The sequence below is a fragment of the Sabethes cyaneus genome, chromosome 2 (assembly GCF_943734655.1).
Source record: "Sabethes cyaneus chromosome 2, idSabCyanKW18_F2, whole genome shotgun sequence".
Classification (NCBI taxonomy): domain Eukaryota; kingdom Metazoa; phylum Arthropoda; class Insecta; order Diptera; family Culicidae; genus Sabethes; species Sabethes cyaneus.
Genome location: NC_071354.1, coordinates 4606321 through 4624973, shown reverse-complemented (window position 1 = coordinate 4624973; position 18653 = coordinate 4606321). Strand labels below are relative to the sequence as shown.

Sequence of the window (18653 nt, the reverse complement as noted above, 5' to 3'; positions counted from 1 at the left end):
CTGCGTATAATGTAACCACGCATCACACATTTATCAACTTTCACGCAGCATACGATACAGTGGAACGAGACCAGCTATGAACAAGGTTTTTCGGAACACCGACGCATATGATTGGAACAACATTGGATCGGATGATGAGCTTACTGGACGTGTAGGGGAATCTAAATTCTGCCTATAAGGTGCTTTCCCAATAGCAAGAGAATTCGTAGGGCAGTATGAGGCAGGCTTTACGGGGACTCGTGCTACTACGGATCAAATTTTTACTCTTCGACAAATCCTCCAGAAATGTCGAGAGTACAACGCGCCCGCGCATCATATTTTCGTGGATTTCAGGTCAGCATACGATACAGTTGAACGAGAACAGCGATGGCAGATAATGCACTAGTACGGCTGATCAAAGCTACTCTGGAGCGAGTGATGTGCTACGTACGCATTTCGGGGACACTCTCGAGTCCTTTCGAATCGCGCAGAGGGTTGCGGCAAGGGGATGGACTATCCTGTATGTTATTCATTATCGCTATTGAAGGTGTGATCCGCGGAGCGGGCATCGAAACGAGAGTAACGATCTTCAACAAGAGTAACCAACTCCTAGCTTTCGCAGACGACCTCGACATCATTACTAGAAACCTTGGGACGGCGGAGGCAGTCTACGCCAGACTAAAAACGAAGGCTAGTAGGATAGGGTTACAAATCAATGCGTCGAAAACCAAATATATGGTAAGAAGAGGCTCCAGAGAAAGCAACGTTTGCCTCCCACGGATAGTGACTATTGATGGTGATGAACTGGAAGTGGTTGATGAGTTCGTATATTTGGGATCTCTGGTCGCCGTCGACAATAATACGAGTAAGGAGATCCAATGACGCATTCCGCAAGATGTTTCGATCTGGGAGTGTACGCCGCCGCACAAAGCTGACGATGTACAAAACGCTAAATTGACCGGTAGTCCTCTACGGACTTAGACAGTAACTTTGCTTACAGAGGACATACGTGCACTAACCGTGTTGGTGTTGCAGACTATTTTTGGCGAAGTACACACGGGAAGCGGAGAGTGGCGGAGGCGTGTGAATCACGAGCTACAGGCACTGCTTGGAGAGATTCCCATCATACACCTGGCGAAAGTTGGGAGACTACGGTGGGCCGGCCACGTCGCAAGGATGCCGGACGACTGTGTAGTGAAATCCGTTCTCTTCAAGAACACAACCGGTACCAGAAATAGAGGGGCCCAAAGTGCTAGACGGGTTGACCAGGTTGAAGCCGACTTGCGTGTATCGAGACGCGCAACAAATTGGTGACGGGTAGCCCAGGATCGAGGATGGCCCAATGGAGAGCAATTCTTGATACGGTAAGAGCCACGGCTCTCGGCTGCTACAGCGTAGAAGTTTTCGTGAGGGTCGCTCCACGATGGATCAGATGTTTACCAAGCTTCACTTACTAGACAAGTTCCGGGAGTACAACTTGCAGACACATCATCTGTTTGTGAACTTTAAGGTGGCGTGCGATTCAGTCAAACGAAGTGGGTTGTGGCAGGTAATGCTACAACATGGTATTCCGACGCAATTAGTTACGCTGATTCGAGCGACGCTGGATCGGTCAACATCCTGCGTCAGAATAGCAGGTGACCTCAGTCGCTTTCGTGATTTTGGAAGCAAGGAGATGCACTCTCTAACCTGCTATTCAACATTGCCTTGGAAAGTGCAATCAGAAGCGCAAACGTGAAAAGGAACGGACCTATCATCACCGAATCTCACATTATTCTTGGTTTTGCGGATGGTGTCGATATCATCAGAATCAACCGTAGAGCAGTGGAAGAGGCTTTTTAAACGAGAATCAGCGAGATTGCGACTTACCATTCACCCCGTCAAAACGAAGTACATGGTTGCTGGCAGGGAACGTGGGAAACCAAACGGTGTTGGTGCCGAGGTGGAGTTAGATGGGGAACGATATGAAGTAGTTGAGGACTTCATATACCTTAGTACGCTCGTAACGTGTGACAACAATGTAAGCCGCGAAATGAAACGACGAATTGCAACCGCGAATCGGGTTATCTACGGATTACATAGCTATGCACTGTCTTCTTTCACCAGCACTAAGAATCACCCAAGACTTACCCTTGCCCGGATGGCTGTGTACAACTCGAGTGTGCTCAGCAATCAGCACTCCAGACGCGGCTGGAGTGTGAGCAATACCGATGATTGTCGACACGATAACGCATCGAACCATTCAGGGTATTCGTCGCGATGGTAGCACAGGGCATCACTGTCAAGAGAGTGTATTGTGTGATGCATGTTTCGATACTGGCATAAAGCAATGTAATATTCTGTTACAGGGGTATTCAACTCCCACAGTAGCCAGCTGAAGTCCCGTAGTTTGCAAATTCGCACAAAACTGGCACTCTACAGAACACCAATCCTCCCGGTGGCCCTGTATGGACATGAATCGTGAGTGCTAAAGGAAGCTAACTGGCGAGTGCTTGGGGTTGTTGAGCGTAACATTCTGTGATCAAACTTGGTGGCAAAATTCAAATATGCTGATATAGTAAATAGTGAATAGTATATAGTGGCAGGCTGCGGTGGACGAGCACGTGGCCAGAATGCCCGACAAAAAAGTACCCGAAATTATTTGCAGCAAAGAATCAGGAAGAGGCCGTAGACTACGGGGCCCGATGGATGTGCGCTGTCGAGGACGACGCACGGTCAGCTGGCACTCGAGGGGATTGGAGAACGACAGCCCAGAACTGACTGACGGACCGTCGCCAATAAAGTAAGTAAATACGGGAAACAGTCTTGAATCCCTACGGAAAAGCGGGGAGAGTTTAGACAAGGTCCTGCAGGTCCGGCTTGTCCCGCATGCTTTTTTCTTGAGGGGGTTATCCAACGAATTGACCACGACTCGATATGATGCTATCTGTAGATATCTGAATCTGTAGATTTAGAAAGACGAAATTTTTCATTTTAATTCTACTACTGTAGAGTAAATTTGTCAATTTTCAAGATAGAAGAAAATATAAAAAAAATCCTTTGCTTTATAAATAATCTTCAGGATCACTCCTTTTTCAACGAAAAGTCACGATTATCAAAGATTTATTTGTTCTAGAACGGCATAAACATGTTAAACCTTTTAACACGTTGAAGGTCTAATGAATGAATACACCGGCACACACGCACCGCCGCATGATTGGAGACCTAACTGTTTAACCGCAAAATTCCGCATCCAAAATCCCTAATCAATATGTGTACGTTCGCATGAATTAGCGCGAATCCTGGGACCCGACCCGAAGTATTCGGCATAACTCACTCGCCTGCCATCAAACCCCAGGGGTGATATGGCACCCCCTAGTCACATAAAACAACGTACGTGTAGCAGTAACGACAACAGCAACGCGGCACCGCACGGTCCGAACTTCGGAACTGGTGGTCTCTTGTTGTGCACGGCGGTGTTCGGTCGGTATACTATTGTTGCAGCCTCAGCCTTATGCTGTGCACGCTGATCTCTCTGGGCGGAAATTATGTATTCGAATGTGTGTTTACACACACCTCACCGTCGCGTCGGAATGTGCCATCGGAATGTTTTGTGTAGCATAGCGAGAGCAAAGCCGAGAATTGCCACCACCCAACCCGGGCCGCGTGTCGATCTGTTTCGATGTCGACGACAACGGCTTCGTCCTACCTATATGCAATGCATGTTGCACTATTATACGGCACTAACGCTCGGCTCGAGGTCTACCGCTATAGTAGCATATCCGTACATGCGTATACCGCATGACCAGGAAGATGCTGGACCATCCGTACTATGCCACTAACGATAATAATACTGTGCCGAACCGAATGTAACGCTGTTCGCAGCGCTGCGCTGCGCTGGTATAAGTGAAAGGGGTGGTCCCACGGGAACTAATAAATATATATATTTTGATATTAATATATGTAAAAAGCAATTGCCGCTAATTAGCATTCACGTGGTTGTCATTTTGTTCACTCCCATGGGGCTTTAGTATGAATAAATACTTGGAATCAAGCGTGCTGACTGCAGCTGTATACGATTCGCAGAGGTGTTATAACGTTGTGCATTAGATGATGTCGATGGTTCAACGGAGTATGATGATATGTACGATTTGTGATTTGTGAAGTCTTAGAGCATAACCTTGAATTGTCACTTTCCATGCGTCATCTGAATCTTACCTGTTTTTGATTCCCGTATACAAACACAAGCTAGTGGTCAACTGCAAAAGGGATAGAAAGTTTCGTTCAATAAAATGTAAATTCAATACTAAACTTACTTAATATTTTATAGAGAACATTTGAATCTCTATTTGAATAGTGATGTTTAATGTACCCATTTTCCTAACTGAATTGAAAATAATGAGCGTCGCGACGCAGGAAAAATATTCTGTGCAGAGCGCTGGAAACGCCTACTAGGTTTCTCTTGGCTTGACTACTAAAAAAGGCATAACACTGACCTATTCACTGACATTAATTAGCTGATTGCGGTCAAAAATCGAAAATCCAAACCCTATATAAACGAGACCGCAAACGAAACTAAGTCAAGCATTGCCTGTATCATCACTAAGCGGGGGTAGACGGCGTAAAGCAAGCCAAATAATGATAAAAAACGAAACTAACTAAACGTGCCAGCCAGCAGCCACGCGGCGAAAGCCACCTGCAAAACTTTCCGAAACACACTAATCTGCGACGGCACACCACCACGGACGGGTGTAGCCAGCAGGAATGTCGAACGGAATGTAGACAGCTTTTTCATCATGTTCGTTATCCACACTTCAGTGTCCTGCACCGGTAGATCCCGATGTGATGGCATGTCGATGTCGATGTGCTGCCGGAGCAAGTGTGGAAACGACCTGTTTATAAATGTCACACATCGTTGATGCTCCCGAAAGGAATAACGGTCATACGGTTGCGGAAAAGGAGATGAAATTCTCCGAGGATAATATACGAGCGGTGATAATGCTGGTGCTTGTGGACGAAAAGGATTATTAGGGAATACATTTTTAATGTAATTTCTAATGAAGTGGGACTGTTTGGTAATTTCTGGCAGATCAGTTATTCGTTTGCAGCACACACTCGGCAAGGGGTTGAACGAATTGCAAAAAAAATTATGTGATGTTCATCGTGTCAAGGAACTAGGTTTTTCTACCTCTTGTAGTGTTGCATAATTTTGATTAAAAAGCAGTTTCTCTAATGTACACTTGTGGAAGCCTTTATTCCTCAGATGCACCGCCGACATCGCAATGTTGTTGCAGCAAAATTTCCACATATCAAGTTGGGATCAATGATGCAATGATATCAATGATGCTTCAAAGACAACGTGTACGAACACCACAGAATCGGCTTTTGTCGCTTTCCGCCAGATCAACACTCTATTGCATGAAACCGTAAAAGAGCTGAGAAAACAGGCGCCCCCGGGGGAATTTTTGATAGCACCGATGTGATGCAGGGTGGAAAAGTTATTTTTTGGCAAGAGCACACATAAGGGGTAGAGATACGACACTGAAGAGATTCGAACCGAATGAAACGCAGCAAAACGGAGCAGCGGAGAACAGCTCACCAGGAGAGCAGTAGGTACCTAGGACTAACGAAAACAAACTCACATAAGTTGTGCTTTAGACTTTTGAGATGCCCAAAGCTGCTGTGGCCGATCCCACCGGGGCACATCCATAATGGGGAAAACCCAGAAACAAATTTCTTCGAATTCTCCCTGATTACTAGCGAAGTGAATTCGGTTGTGATGTGACCCGACATTGATTTTGTGGATTGGATGCCGATGTGTGTCTGGAAAATGTCTGCATGCTTGCTTCTTCGAGTTGATTACATACATCAAACTTAACAATTCAAGAATGTGTCAAAACTTTGATATTGCAGAACCATGGACAAAACGCAATAACCTGGAACATGCAATGCATGTTCCATAATTTCAAGCTTCTCAGAAAGACTGCACCGAGTGGATCTCATCCTATTTGCTGTGAAGTCATAGGGGTATAATAATTGAATAATAAAAAGTTCGATTTTTTGTTTTCGACTGGCCACACTCTATGCACCAGAACAAATATTTAAACAATGCGAGCTTTGGGTTTCTTATATGGAAAGATTGTGCAGTGAGCTCTTATCTTCGACTTTTCTCGTTTGTTGCATCTACGAAAGATTGGGGATAGGGTGAAACCATTCTGCTGCGCTTCGTATGAATCCTGGTTTTAATCCAAACAAAAAGTCTGAGCAGTGAGTACCAGGTAGGGAAAATTATTTTTGGGATGTTCTCTACCTTTGACTTCGTACTTGGCTGCTGCCGAGATTTTTTGCTGGTGCAACGACCGAACGAGCTCTAGATTTCTGTAGGAAGAAAGTACGGTATGTAAATTGGAAGACGAAATCTTAGAATTGACGTTGCATCTTATGAGACCAAAGTCCTAGCACAGATCCTAACCATTGAATTCATAGTTCAGCTTTCTTTGCCCGACAATCAAATTGCTTTTTATTTTGCTTTATTATTTGCTCCGATCGCATCGCTGGAGCAGAATTGTTTTGGGCCAAGGTGTCGAGCATTCCTAATAACAAGAAGAGATTGCACCCTCTCACACAAAGAATGTTGTGCTTTCGGAAAAATACACCCTACAAATATGTATGAATAAAAAATGCTGTTTTCAGTCCCCAAACAACCTCGGACTATTTGAGAGCAGGAAGCAGCAGACTTGCCAATGCCTACCGGAAGGACACCAAATTGAAAATGTTGTTCTTCTGCGAATCTGGCTTGTTAAGGTAAGACACTGGCAATAAGGTGTGACAAATCAAATTTTGAGACTGCTGCAGTGAGCCCCTATAAATATTTGCCGCTAGAAACGACACTATTTTCCGGGTGAACCAGGAGGAGCCTCAAACTCCGTTGGGTTTTCCACAGCAGATGGGGCACTTCAAGTGAATTGGTTCCAATTATGCCATTGAATCGAAATCGATTTAAAGATTGTGTTTTTTTTTGCTGTGGCAATCGGCCACTGTTGGTTTGAGAACGGGAAAAAATCCCATGCCGATAGTCTTAATTTTAATTGTCATTATTTGAGCGGCATTCTTTTGGGGAACAATACAAATTCTTATTCTCACAGATATGTATTTTGTTTCCAACTTCTAGGATTTATTAGTATTTGTTTCCACGTCGAAAAAGCTTGCAAAGCAAAATACGCATTTGTCATAGAAATTGCTAAATAACAAAATTAAAAAAATCAGAATTATTTAGTTTTGAGGCCTGGAGACTTGTACATACTATAAATTTCATGTCAGTTCTTTATGTGCTAATTTAATGATTGAATCACTCATTACGCAAATCTTGTTGGAATGAATGGTAATTAAGATACGGATATGAAAATTCAGATCGGAAGCTAGAATTAGCGTGGTTCACTCTTGTTAGTCAAACGGCCAAATGCGGTATTAACAGGGACAAAATTAAAAAAAATCTAGAAAGGAAATAAAACAATAAGTGATAGAGAAAAAGGGAAAAGGAAGGTAAAAGGAGCGGGAAAGAAAGAGAACAAGAAGAAGAAAAAACAATGAATAAAGATGGTTTCCTATCAGAAGTCAAATGAAAGTAATTGGACTTAGACTAAGCAAGATTAAGTAAAGGAAAACGATGAAGAAATCAGAAAAAGATTAACAGAGCAAGAAAGCGAGAAAGTGCGTATGAGAGCGAGAGAGATTAAGCATTTGAAAAAGATGTGGAAATCGGAAGATAGATAGATCAGAAGTTCAGAAAAAAATAGATAGATCACAAAAGGAAATCAGAAGATAGATAGATCAGAAGACCAGAAGAAAAAAGGGAGAATCAGAAAAGGAAATCAGAAGAAGATAGATAGAATAAGTAGAGGAAATTAAAAGAATATAGATAAAATCACGAGTGGTAATAAGAAGAAAATAAATAGAATCAGAAAAGAAAATCAGAAGAAGATAGATAGAATCAGAAGAGGAAGAATAGGAAGAAAGATGGATAGTTAGATAGATAGATAGACAGACAGACTGACGGGGCAGACAGACAGACTGACGGGACAGACAGACAGACAGACAGACGGGACGGACAGACAGACAGACGGGACAGACAGACAGACCGACGGGCAGACAGACAGATTGACGGGACAGACAAAAGGGACAGACAAACGGGACAGACGGGACAGACATACAGACAGACGAGACAGACTGACGGGACAGACAGACGGAATAGACAGACGGAATAGACAGACGGAATAGACAGACAGACGGGACAGGCAGACAGACAGACGGGACAGACAGACAGACAGACGGTACAGACGGGACAGACAGACAGACAGACGGGACAGGCAGACGGATGGACAGACGGACGGGTGGATAGACGGATAGACAGACTGACAGACAGAATAAATATAGCGAACGAATGCGCATGACAAAGCTTAAAAAACAGAAAAAAGACAAATATAAACAACAGAAATGAATCTTGGAAAATAAAAAAAATAGGTAAAAGAGGAAACGACAATAGAGAAGATAAAGAAAACACAATAATGTGAGAATGAGAGAAAGTAAATAATGTCGGAGAGAAGGTAAAGACAATGAGAGAGAATATAGGAAGGAAAGGAAGGAAGGAATGAGAGTGGCGATTTAAAGAGCGAGAGTGTAAATAAAGAAAACAAATAGACAGGAAAAAGTAAAAGAAGGACAGTTAAAAGTAAAAAAGAGTAAAGAGAAAGCAACAAATATATAAAGAAAAATAGGAAACAGAAATAGATAAAAATAATAAGGCAGTTATCATGTTTCTTACCTTTGTGTTTATTCCTATATCAGTTCAGTTTCTATTCGTATTTGTCGACCCGAAAAGCAAAGCCTTGGGCTTAAACGTCTTTCTAAGACTTGACCCTTCTTTATCGACAGACTTCGCGGCCGGCTGTTAGAGTACAGGATAATTACGAGGCTAGTGCAATAATCCTATTGCATCATCGCCCAGCTGAGATTCGAACATACGACGACTGGCTTGTTAGACCAACATCGTTCCTCGAAGCTAACTGGGTAATTTTTTGACCCAACTACTTAATATTTTCATTAGTATAAATATAATCACAAACCAAATAAATAGCTATTTCTCGAAGATCTGCAGAATAACAAATAGACAACAAATGCCGAGAGCTTAAAAAATTACACAAAACAAGGAACAAATACCGATCACATCACTCTACAAGGCGGTACGCCGACGTGGCCGACGTGTTTGTTGATCCCTAATATACTGTTCTTTCAGTCGTTGCGTTTTCGATTTCCTCCTGATCTGCGCGTCGAAATAGTTTGTATTTTAATTTATGCTCGAAAAAGAATTTTGAGACGCTGTTCCTCTTGATCCGATATGACATGACATTTTGAAGAAAAGAATTGAATATAAACAACATAGGCCTACAAAATGAGAGGTGTTAATAAATTAATTCGCTAAATTTTGTTCGACCAAATTGCAACCGTTCCAGTAGAAGGGAACTAGCGAGTGTCGTGTTGAGCTCTTGTCACAACAGCACAATGTCGAATGCAAAGTAGAATTACACTAATAATTGTTGATGAGTCGGCAGTTGCTTTTACGTAGAAAGTTTCAACTGGGCTCGCAGTGTCAAGTTCAAATACTATCGAATTCATAGCATTTGAAATACTTTCGATGTCTTAAATTCAGCCGCAGATGACAAACTTTGCAAAGAAAGCCACACAAATAGTGAAATGGCAAAATTAATCCTTTTCCATCTACCAAGTACGATTTGATCATCGTTATCTGCCTAATTTCTTTACCAACAACTCATTATTTTTTGGACATTTTAAATTCAATTTAAGTGAAACTGTGAAACTTGTGGTTCTTTAGATTCACAAAAAAATATCAATTTTCATTTTAATTAATTCCGTTTAGGTCATTAACCAGTATCTTTTTTAAAATGAAATAAATATTCTTATCTGCTGAAGTTGTATTACGAAATCTAGTGTAAGCCGGTTGTGTTCGTATTGAATGACGGTAGTGCTAGTTTATTATAAGGTTCTCAATTTAATTAAATTACTAATGTATAAAATGATGAGGATAATGTTTATCTAACATAGACTATCTTAAGCTGTAAATTATCAGCATTTATATGCTATCCTATCTTAATCTATAAATCTTTAAAAATCTTTCAGAAAATGAGCATTTACACACTTCGCGTTTGTATAGCAGCTATTAGTTCTGCCCCTGTTTAGCAACATAACATAATATACTTGTTGAGCTAGTAATATGTAATTCTTCATCCTTCTCCACTTTCAGATGAAACTATCAAGAACGAACTGTTCACCAATGAATCGATCAATTCCAACGAGTTCGATGACGATGACCTAACATCGGAAAGCTTCTGCTCCGGTAAGTCGTTACATCTTACACTAAAATATTCCGTTTTAAAGTCAGCAAAGCGGCCACCGCAATTTGTCTAATCTAGGGAAGACGCTTTTTCCTTCAACTGCAAGGCGAAAGGGTTAGCCTTTCTCCGGGCAAAGGGACATTGATGAATAATTTGATAGGTCGTTTTTCTTTTGTGATGTTTCACAGTAGGGATACATCGTTTGCTGTGATTTACGTACAATCGGTGAGTGAGCGAACTATGCAAATTTTATCTTGTACATTGTGTTTTTGAATAATTGCTCCGTAGCTTCCTGGTCCTTGGCAAGACAGTTTACCTTTTTGCTCCTAGAACAATACCTTACGGTCAGATGGGGTTGGTCGAATAGAAACAAACCGTGATATGGCTACGGAAAGAACATTGGGGATTTTCTTTAGAAGAGGTGTAGTTTCTTCCTGCTTCGGCTGATTTCCTTGATTTATGTGACGTTGCTTCTTGAAGCTTCACTCATGCTCCTCTTATCGGGCTCGAGCTGGAACTATTCCCCCAGGATCAACCTCGTGCACGCGTCTTCTAATGTGCATGTAACCCTCATCGCACTAACTGTCGTCTTCTTTATTTGGATAATGGCTCCCCGCTGCTGCTTCATGCGTCAACCTTTTCACGACCCGCAAAACATTCACCGAAATTCTCCGGTTCCTTAGCGCTAAATAGAAAATCCGGATTGCTGATAAAATATTAACGCTTCAGCCACCCAAAGACAAACAATGATTGAAAAAGAGAAAGATGAATAATACAAGAGTGATTTGAAATGAAAACACCAAACTTTTATCTCACCCTGAAGGAGCCAGCAAAATGGCTAAACGGCAAAGAAACTGCCTCCTCCCGCAGGTGCATGTTCAATGTTGTCTTTTATTGCTTTGGGCAAACCGTGTTCGTATGTGGCTTGGCTTCCTATCCTGGATGAACTTCATGCATAATGCAAACGGCGGTCGTCGTGGTGGCATGACATTCAATAAAACAAAAAAAACTAAAAATAATCACAGATTCCTAAACGTTAGCAAATTCTAAAACTGTAGAGCATTGATAGCTTGTGATTTACTTTTAATCGTATAACGCAAAAATTTTGTCCATCCTCGTGAAAAATTTTAATTTGTTATTACATACTTGATTAACATTACGTAGAAACAGACTCCAATATAAGATTACTTTAATGAAGATGAATTTGTTTTGATGCTTTAACATGACATTAGAGGTCCTACAGTATATCGCACTGTTTACAAATCTTTAAATTTTCTGTAATAATAGATTTATATTTCCGACCTTGACTATTCTAAACGAATAGTTCGCAGGCTCCGTTCCACCGCGTTTTCCCGTTTCCCGTAAACGCGTGGGAATCGACGGAATGTATTAATCGGTAATTCTGAGTTTGTTTTTCCGGTATCACCTCATCATCAGCACGGTCACCCAATTTCCGCCGAAATAGTAGATACAGTACAGTATTGCATTATTGGCGAAAGGAGAATACACCCGAGCAATTCTACTTTTAATGTTAAACGATTTTTTTCTTCGTCTTCTTTTTCGGTTCCGAGGTTTGACTAGAAGGCTCATTCTTGAAATGTCAGTGCCAAGTTTTGGCCCGGTTTTGTATCGGTGTACTGGGTGTCTTTGAAACGGCCACGACACTCCTGGGTGCCTTTTCACCTGAAGCATGGGAGTGATTTCAATATTACCTAACTACATTCGTAACCCCTAGAAGATAATTTATTTCTGCAAATGTTTATGTATCTCTACACACATTTTATTTCGTACTACCATCCACCGAGAGAGAGAACCGGTAGGTTTTGGTAACGGCGATGGGCAAGGGGGAAGATAAATTTATGTATGTGCTCCGCGGAGGAGTGAGTGCCACTGCTGTAGCCGGTGCTGCTGTGCTGTGAACGGTGTGTCCCAGTGCCTTTGGGGGGTGTTGCGTACTGCTCTGAAGTGTAATAACAATAACCATCCACCCACTGTTTGTCAGCTATGCTATGGAGAGAAACTGCGTTCAGTTAGAGGCCGGTAGAATCGCTGCCCAAAAACGTTCACTAGGCACCATTTATTGCTTTCACCACACATTCCGATGCTCAATTCGGTAGCGATACTCAATTTTCTCATTAACGCGGGAGGTACCGCTGCTGGCTAATTTTTTTTCGTTCCAGCGTACCCACAAAAACTATGGTGATTGTAGGGCGAATGCATCACAGTGTAAAAGTAGTAGAGCTGGAAAAAATGCTATCCTTTAGAAGCGACAAGGTTTACGCAATTATTTATTATCGACAGAAATAAAAGCTAAACGTGCGACGACCAGTGTGCGACCCCTGCACAGACATTATATGTGAATGCATGTTTGTAACAGATTTTTGTACATTTTGTGGGACTTTGAAAAGTGCAAATTGAGTCACATTTTAACTAACATTACAAATGGACTTAACTCCATAATGTAATGCAAATAAGGGTTTTCTTTGATACGCATTTTTTTGTATTGTGATTTCTTTAGATGTTATTTATTTTCTTGGTGAATACTTGTATAATAAAAGTATTAGCTAAACAAATAACTAAGTAACAAAATACCAATGCATTCTCATGTTATGTATCATAAAGACAATTAGTCGAAGAAGTAATTAAAAATAAAATAAAATATAACTCATGTAACTCAAAAATACGCAAATCTACGCAGAATGAATATGCAAAGTGTTGAACATGAAGAATCATTGAAGCAGCACTGGAGGCTTAGAGGAAAAGTGGGTTTGACTCCGGTTATAATTAGCCCTTTTATAACCAATTTCAACCCACGGATCTCCTAGCTTGGTAAGAAGTAACGAACTGCAATCCCAGTAAGTGCTGTTTCCACGACCCTCTCTTATCTAATTTTCCCCTCTTTTTTCCTTCACGTCTTGTTCCGTTCTAGGAACACTATAAAACACTCCAAACGTCTTCCAATGTCATAATTCTCCACATGTTTACTCAGCGAAAGTATTGCTTATTTGACTATTTTTTATTGTTCTGCACAGATTGCTGTACATACCAGGTATATAAATATGAAACCGAAATTGTCAATGTAATCCCCATCATAATGCATTATTGGAAACATTTTCTTGTTTTGCCGTCTAGTAAAAAATTTCATCTCGAAACAAATCCACTTTTACTCTACAGTATAGGTTTGAAGAGCTTTTACTATGTCGACTTTTGTGCCTGTAAAGTACGACTTGTGGTCTAAAAAAGGTCGAACCGTCTTGCCCGAAAGTCACCTTGCAGGTCTAGTCTGTGGGTCGTGATTCATACACATCTGCTACTCTCCGCCCTTTAAGAGTGACGTTGAACATCATGTAGGATAAGGCATCAACTTATCTCAACTCCCGCCGCGTCGTCTCGAAGGGATTCGAGAGTATCCTTGAGATTCGCACGAAACACATCATTCGATCACATCACTCTAATTAGTTGCCTCAGTTTGTCCGGAAAACCGTGCTCGTGCATTATTGTCTCGATCGACTGTATCGTATGCTGCTTTGAAGTCAAGAAAGATGTGATGTGTGGGGACGCTGTACTCCTCACATTTTTGCAAGATCTATCGGATGGTAAAACTTTGATCCGCAGTTGCGTGAAAGTATTCCGAAAATTCTCTTTTTTCTACAAAGCCGATTGTGCGACCTCTAAATCGTATCAACCAGTATTTCCGTCATTGAGTTTTATTGTGACACCCTAAGCTATCGTTTGAGGTGTGAGCCCCCAGGTTTCATCACATAATGCTTTTTTAAGGCGCCCTAATCTCCATACCATTTGATGACCATGAGACTTATCCTGTAGATCGCAAAATAAGTTCCAAATGAGCTGAACGAAAGACAGCAGGGAAATAAAAAAATCTCATGTGAAATGCTGCTCGCTCATCCATATCGAATTATGACTGGCGATGAAAAGTGGATTTATTTTGAGAGTCCTAAGCGTCAGTCATCTGGATAAATCCAGATCAATATCAGCTGGACAGTCAAATCGCTATGAACGTAAGACAATGCAGTTGCAATGACTTGAGCTTGGTGGGATCAGAAGTGCATATACTTAATCTATTATGAACTACTTAAAGCTGGTAAAACCGTTAATACTGAACGTTACATACAACAAATAACCAATTCAAATCGACCTTCGGCTTGGATGGATGGAGAACAACCAGAATTCCGAAAAAAGCAATACAAGGTGATTTTGCTGCATGACAATGCTCCATCATACTGCAAACCTGGGCAAGGAAACGATTAGGTCTTAAGACGAGAAGCTCTTTCACAGGCGGCTTACTCAACAGTCTTGGCTCTCTCCAAGGGTCACAATTATTTTTATATTTTTTAATCTTATCAGTGTACCCGTGTACACTGACGTGACCAGATAAAAAGAGAAGATGGTGGACTGACCTTTTAAAAGCATATTTTGGTCTGACAAAAACAAGTTTACGCAACCTGCCGAACTTCGCGAAAAACCTTTCGCAGAATGTACCATTTCACGGATAACCTTTTCGGATAACCTGCGAAATGATACGCAAGGGTGATCCTCTCCTCATCCGCTGTCGCTCGTTCGTAGTCGTACCCAACTGAAGGGAAGTAGTAGAAATCAGTAGACTTAGGAAAAAAAAACTTCTGTCTAGGTGCGGTGATTTCTGCAGGGGGCTGCCCCTCGCAGTGGCCGATGCTTTCAACGGCGGGTCGCCGGCAACTCTCGCGGCCTGCGGTCGTCTCGCCCTGAATCATCTAGTGTTACTGGCCTTGTTATAGACTAATGTTTTATGAAAGAGTCTATAATTTCTCGTGTTCGATTGGTTTTTGAGTTACGCAAAAATTTCTGTTTTAGGGGTTCTAGGGGTGAGGGGTCTCAAACCATCATAAAATAAATTCATGCCTCCAAAATTCCTTACATGCCAAATTTGCTTACATTTGCTTGATTACTTCTCAAGTTATGAGGAAATTTGTATTTCATTTGTATGGGTGTTCCCCCTCCTAAAGAGGGGAGGGGCCCTAATTCATCATAGAAAAAGTTCTTGCCCCCGAAAACCCTCACATGCCAAATTTGGTTCCATTTGCTTGATTAGTTCTCGAGTTAGGAGGAAATTAATTTTCATGTGTATGGGAGCCCCTCCTCTTGAAAGGGGGAGGGGTCATAATTCACCATAGAAACAATTTCTGGCCCCAAAAACCCTCACATGCCAAATTTGGTTCCATTTGCTTGATTAATTCTCGAGTTATGAGGAAATTGTGTGGCAGGTAGAAAATACCAGGGAACAATTGCGCCAATAAATGAGTGCATGCTGTATGTGCGCGATTGTTACATAACAGCAACTCCGACACGAAATTCTGTAGATCTTAGGAGGTGTTGCAAATTCAAACATCGAAGCATACTGGGAAATTTCACCGTAGAATCGGCCCCCTTTTTCTTCTCGAATTATGAGGAAATTTGTATTTCATTTGTACGAGAGCTCCCCTCTTAAAAGAGGCAGGGGTCATAATTTACCATAGAAAAAATTCGTACCTCCCAAAACCTCCACATGCCAAATTTGGTTCCATTTGCTTGGTTAGTGCGCGAGGTAAAAGGAAATTAGTATTTCATTTGTATCGGAGCCCCCCCCCCTCTTGAAGAGGAGAGGGGTCATACTTCCCTTCCTAAAGAGGGGAGGGGTCTCAATTCACCATAGGAAAATTCTTGCCTCCAAAAACACTCACATTCCAAATTTGGTTCCATTTGCTTTATTAGTTCTCTAGTTATACAGAAATTTGTGTTTCATTTGTATGGGAGCCCCCGCTCTAAGGGGGTGAGGGGTCTCTAACTATCATAAGAGCCTTCCCGGACCCCAAAAACCCCTGCATTCAAATTTTTACGCCGATCGGTTCAGTAATTTCTGAGTCTATAAGGAACATACGGACAGACAGACAGACAGAAATCCATTTTTATAGGTATAAATTAAAATTGAATTTGAATATGAATTCAAACTAGAACTCGAAGTTTTATTTGATATCGGAACTCAAATTCAACTAGAATTTGGATTTCAAATTGGACTTGAAATTAGACATGGAATAGGACTTGAAACGAGGCATGGAATTGGGCTTGAAATAGGACTCGGCCTCGAAGTCGGAGACCTCTGTCGGGTTCTCCGCTGAATATTCACAAGTCACAAGTATAATGTCAAAAATCAAAAGAAAAGAGTCAAGAGTCAATTGTCAAAAGTCAGAAGCAAAAAGTCAAATGTCCGAAGTTAAAAGTTAAAATTTAGAAGTCAACATTAAAAAAGAGCGTCAGCAATCAAAATTAAAAGTCCAATGTGTATGTGACCATTCGCTTGTCAATGCAGACTCGGTAATCTTGCGACACCGGAGCCCCCGAAATCAAAATTTTACTCAAAAAGCGAAAGTCTAAAAAAAATTAAAATTAAAAAAATTAAAAGCTGACGCAAATCAAAAGTAAAATCAAAATTCTACTGAGAAGATGGAAATAATTGTACTTGCAATTGTATTTGAAAGGCAACTTGAAACTGAAAGTAGACACGAAAGTATACTTAAAATTAGGCTTGAAATTAAACTTTAAATAAAAAATTAAATTTTACTAGAAACTGTCTTTAAATTGGACTTCAATTTAATTTAAAATTGGACTTAAGACTAAACTTGAAATTAGAATTGGAATCGGAATTGAAAGTGGACGTGAAATTGGAAATGAAGTTGAACAGAAAATTGGATTTAAATTCAAATCTAATTAATTTGATCTTGAAGCTTTTAATTTGAATTGGAAATTGAACTTGAAAGCATTGAACGAATTGGACTCAATGGATAAACCTGAAATTGGATTCGAAAATAGAATTCAAATCTTACTTGAAGACAGGGATTTTGAGTTGGTAACAAAACATGTTTTCTAGTTGATATCAACAGCAGAATATGTAATAATTTTGATATACTTTTGTTGTCAATCCTTGCTCGGGATGGTCGCTTTCGACTCTTGCACAAGCAAGTCTCTAAACTCGGTGTATCTGATAGATTGACTTGATGGTTGAGCTCATATCCTACAGACCGTACTTTACGTGTCAAGCTGGATTCCACAGTTTCCGGTGCATTCAGCAATACTTCTGGTATTCCGCAAGGCAGTAACCTGGGGCCTTTGCTATTCGCCTTGTACTTTAATGACATTGCCATTCTGCTTGATTCCGGAAGCGCACTGGTATTTGCCGACGATCTAGAGATCTACCTCGTTGTGAAATCTATCGCTGATTGCTACCGATTGCAAGCGCTGTTGGACACCTTCGCTGATTGGCGTAATAGAAAAAATCTCACAATAAGTATTGTCAAATGTGTGGTTATAACATTCCACCGATGTAGTACGCCCATCTCAGCTATTCTCGGACGCGTCGATCAGATCAGCGATCTTGGAGTTCTGTTGGATAAGAAGCTCATGTTCAACTAACATTATACTGCTGTCATCTCTAGAGCTTCGCTCTACAACTTGGATTCATCACAAAAATTTCCCGAGACTTCACAGATCCCCATTGCTTGAAGGCATTGTACTGCGCGCTGGTACGTCCAATACTTGAGAATGCCTGTGTCATCTGGAATCCTCATAACCTTTGATGGAAAGCCAGAATAGAACGTGTTCAACGAATATTTGTTCGTATCACCCTGAGACATTTACCCTGGCGTTTACGTAGACCGATGCCAGCTTTTGGAATTGCAGACATTAGAGAGTCGTCGAAGGATTCAACAAGCAACTTTTGTGGTCAAGCTGCTTAACAACGAAATAGATGCCTCGGCTCTGCTGTCCCGTATTGATTTTCGAGCTTCGCTCATCGAATTTACTGACAACCAGATTCCATCGGACTATGTACGGGTTTTATGAACCACTGACGTCATGCATCCGCACCTTCACGCTGGTCGAAGATTTATTTGACTTTGGAGACGTTTCTTCACGCGGCTTTAGTAGAAGACTGACAAGATCAAATCACTTTGACTCAAGTTTTATTCATTATATATGGGACATTTGTATAACTAGTTATTATTTACATTTTGCTGAATAAAGTTTTGCTGTTTCTTTTGATTCTGCTGTATCAAATTTTGCTCAGCTGATACGGAGTCAAAGTGATTGAACTATCCCTGCTTGAGGATGCACTAGAATTGAACTTTAAATTGGTCTTAAGTTAGATTCGAATTGGGCTTGAAAACGGAGTTGAAAACATTAACATAAAATTGTACTTGAACTAAACTTGCTATTTGTTCTTGAAACTGGACATGAAATTGAACTTGAATTTAAATT

General features: G+C 41.1%; 1 protein-coding gene across 1 annotated transcript in view; it reads left to right on the top strand.

Annotated features, from left to right (window-relative positions):
• Positions 1–18653, top strand: part of LOC128738894 (zinc finger protein 423 homolog) — a 129560-nt gene that overhangs the window by 20075 nt on the left and 90832 nt on the right. Inside the window, exon 3 of the mRNA XM_053834360.1 lies at positions 10277–10369. Within this exon, the coding sequence (XP_053690335.1) occupies positions 10277–10369 (93 nt within the window). The remainder of the gene's footprint in view (positions 1–10276; positions 10370–18653) is intronic.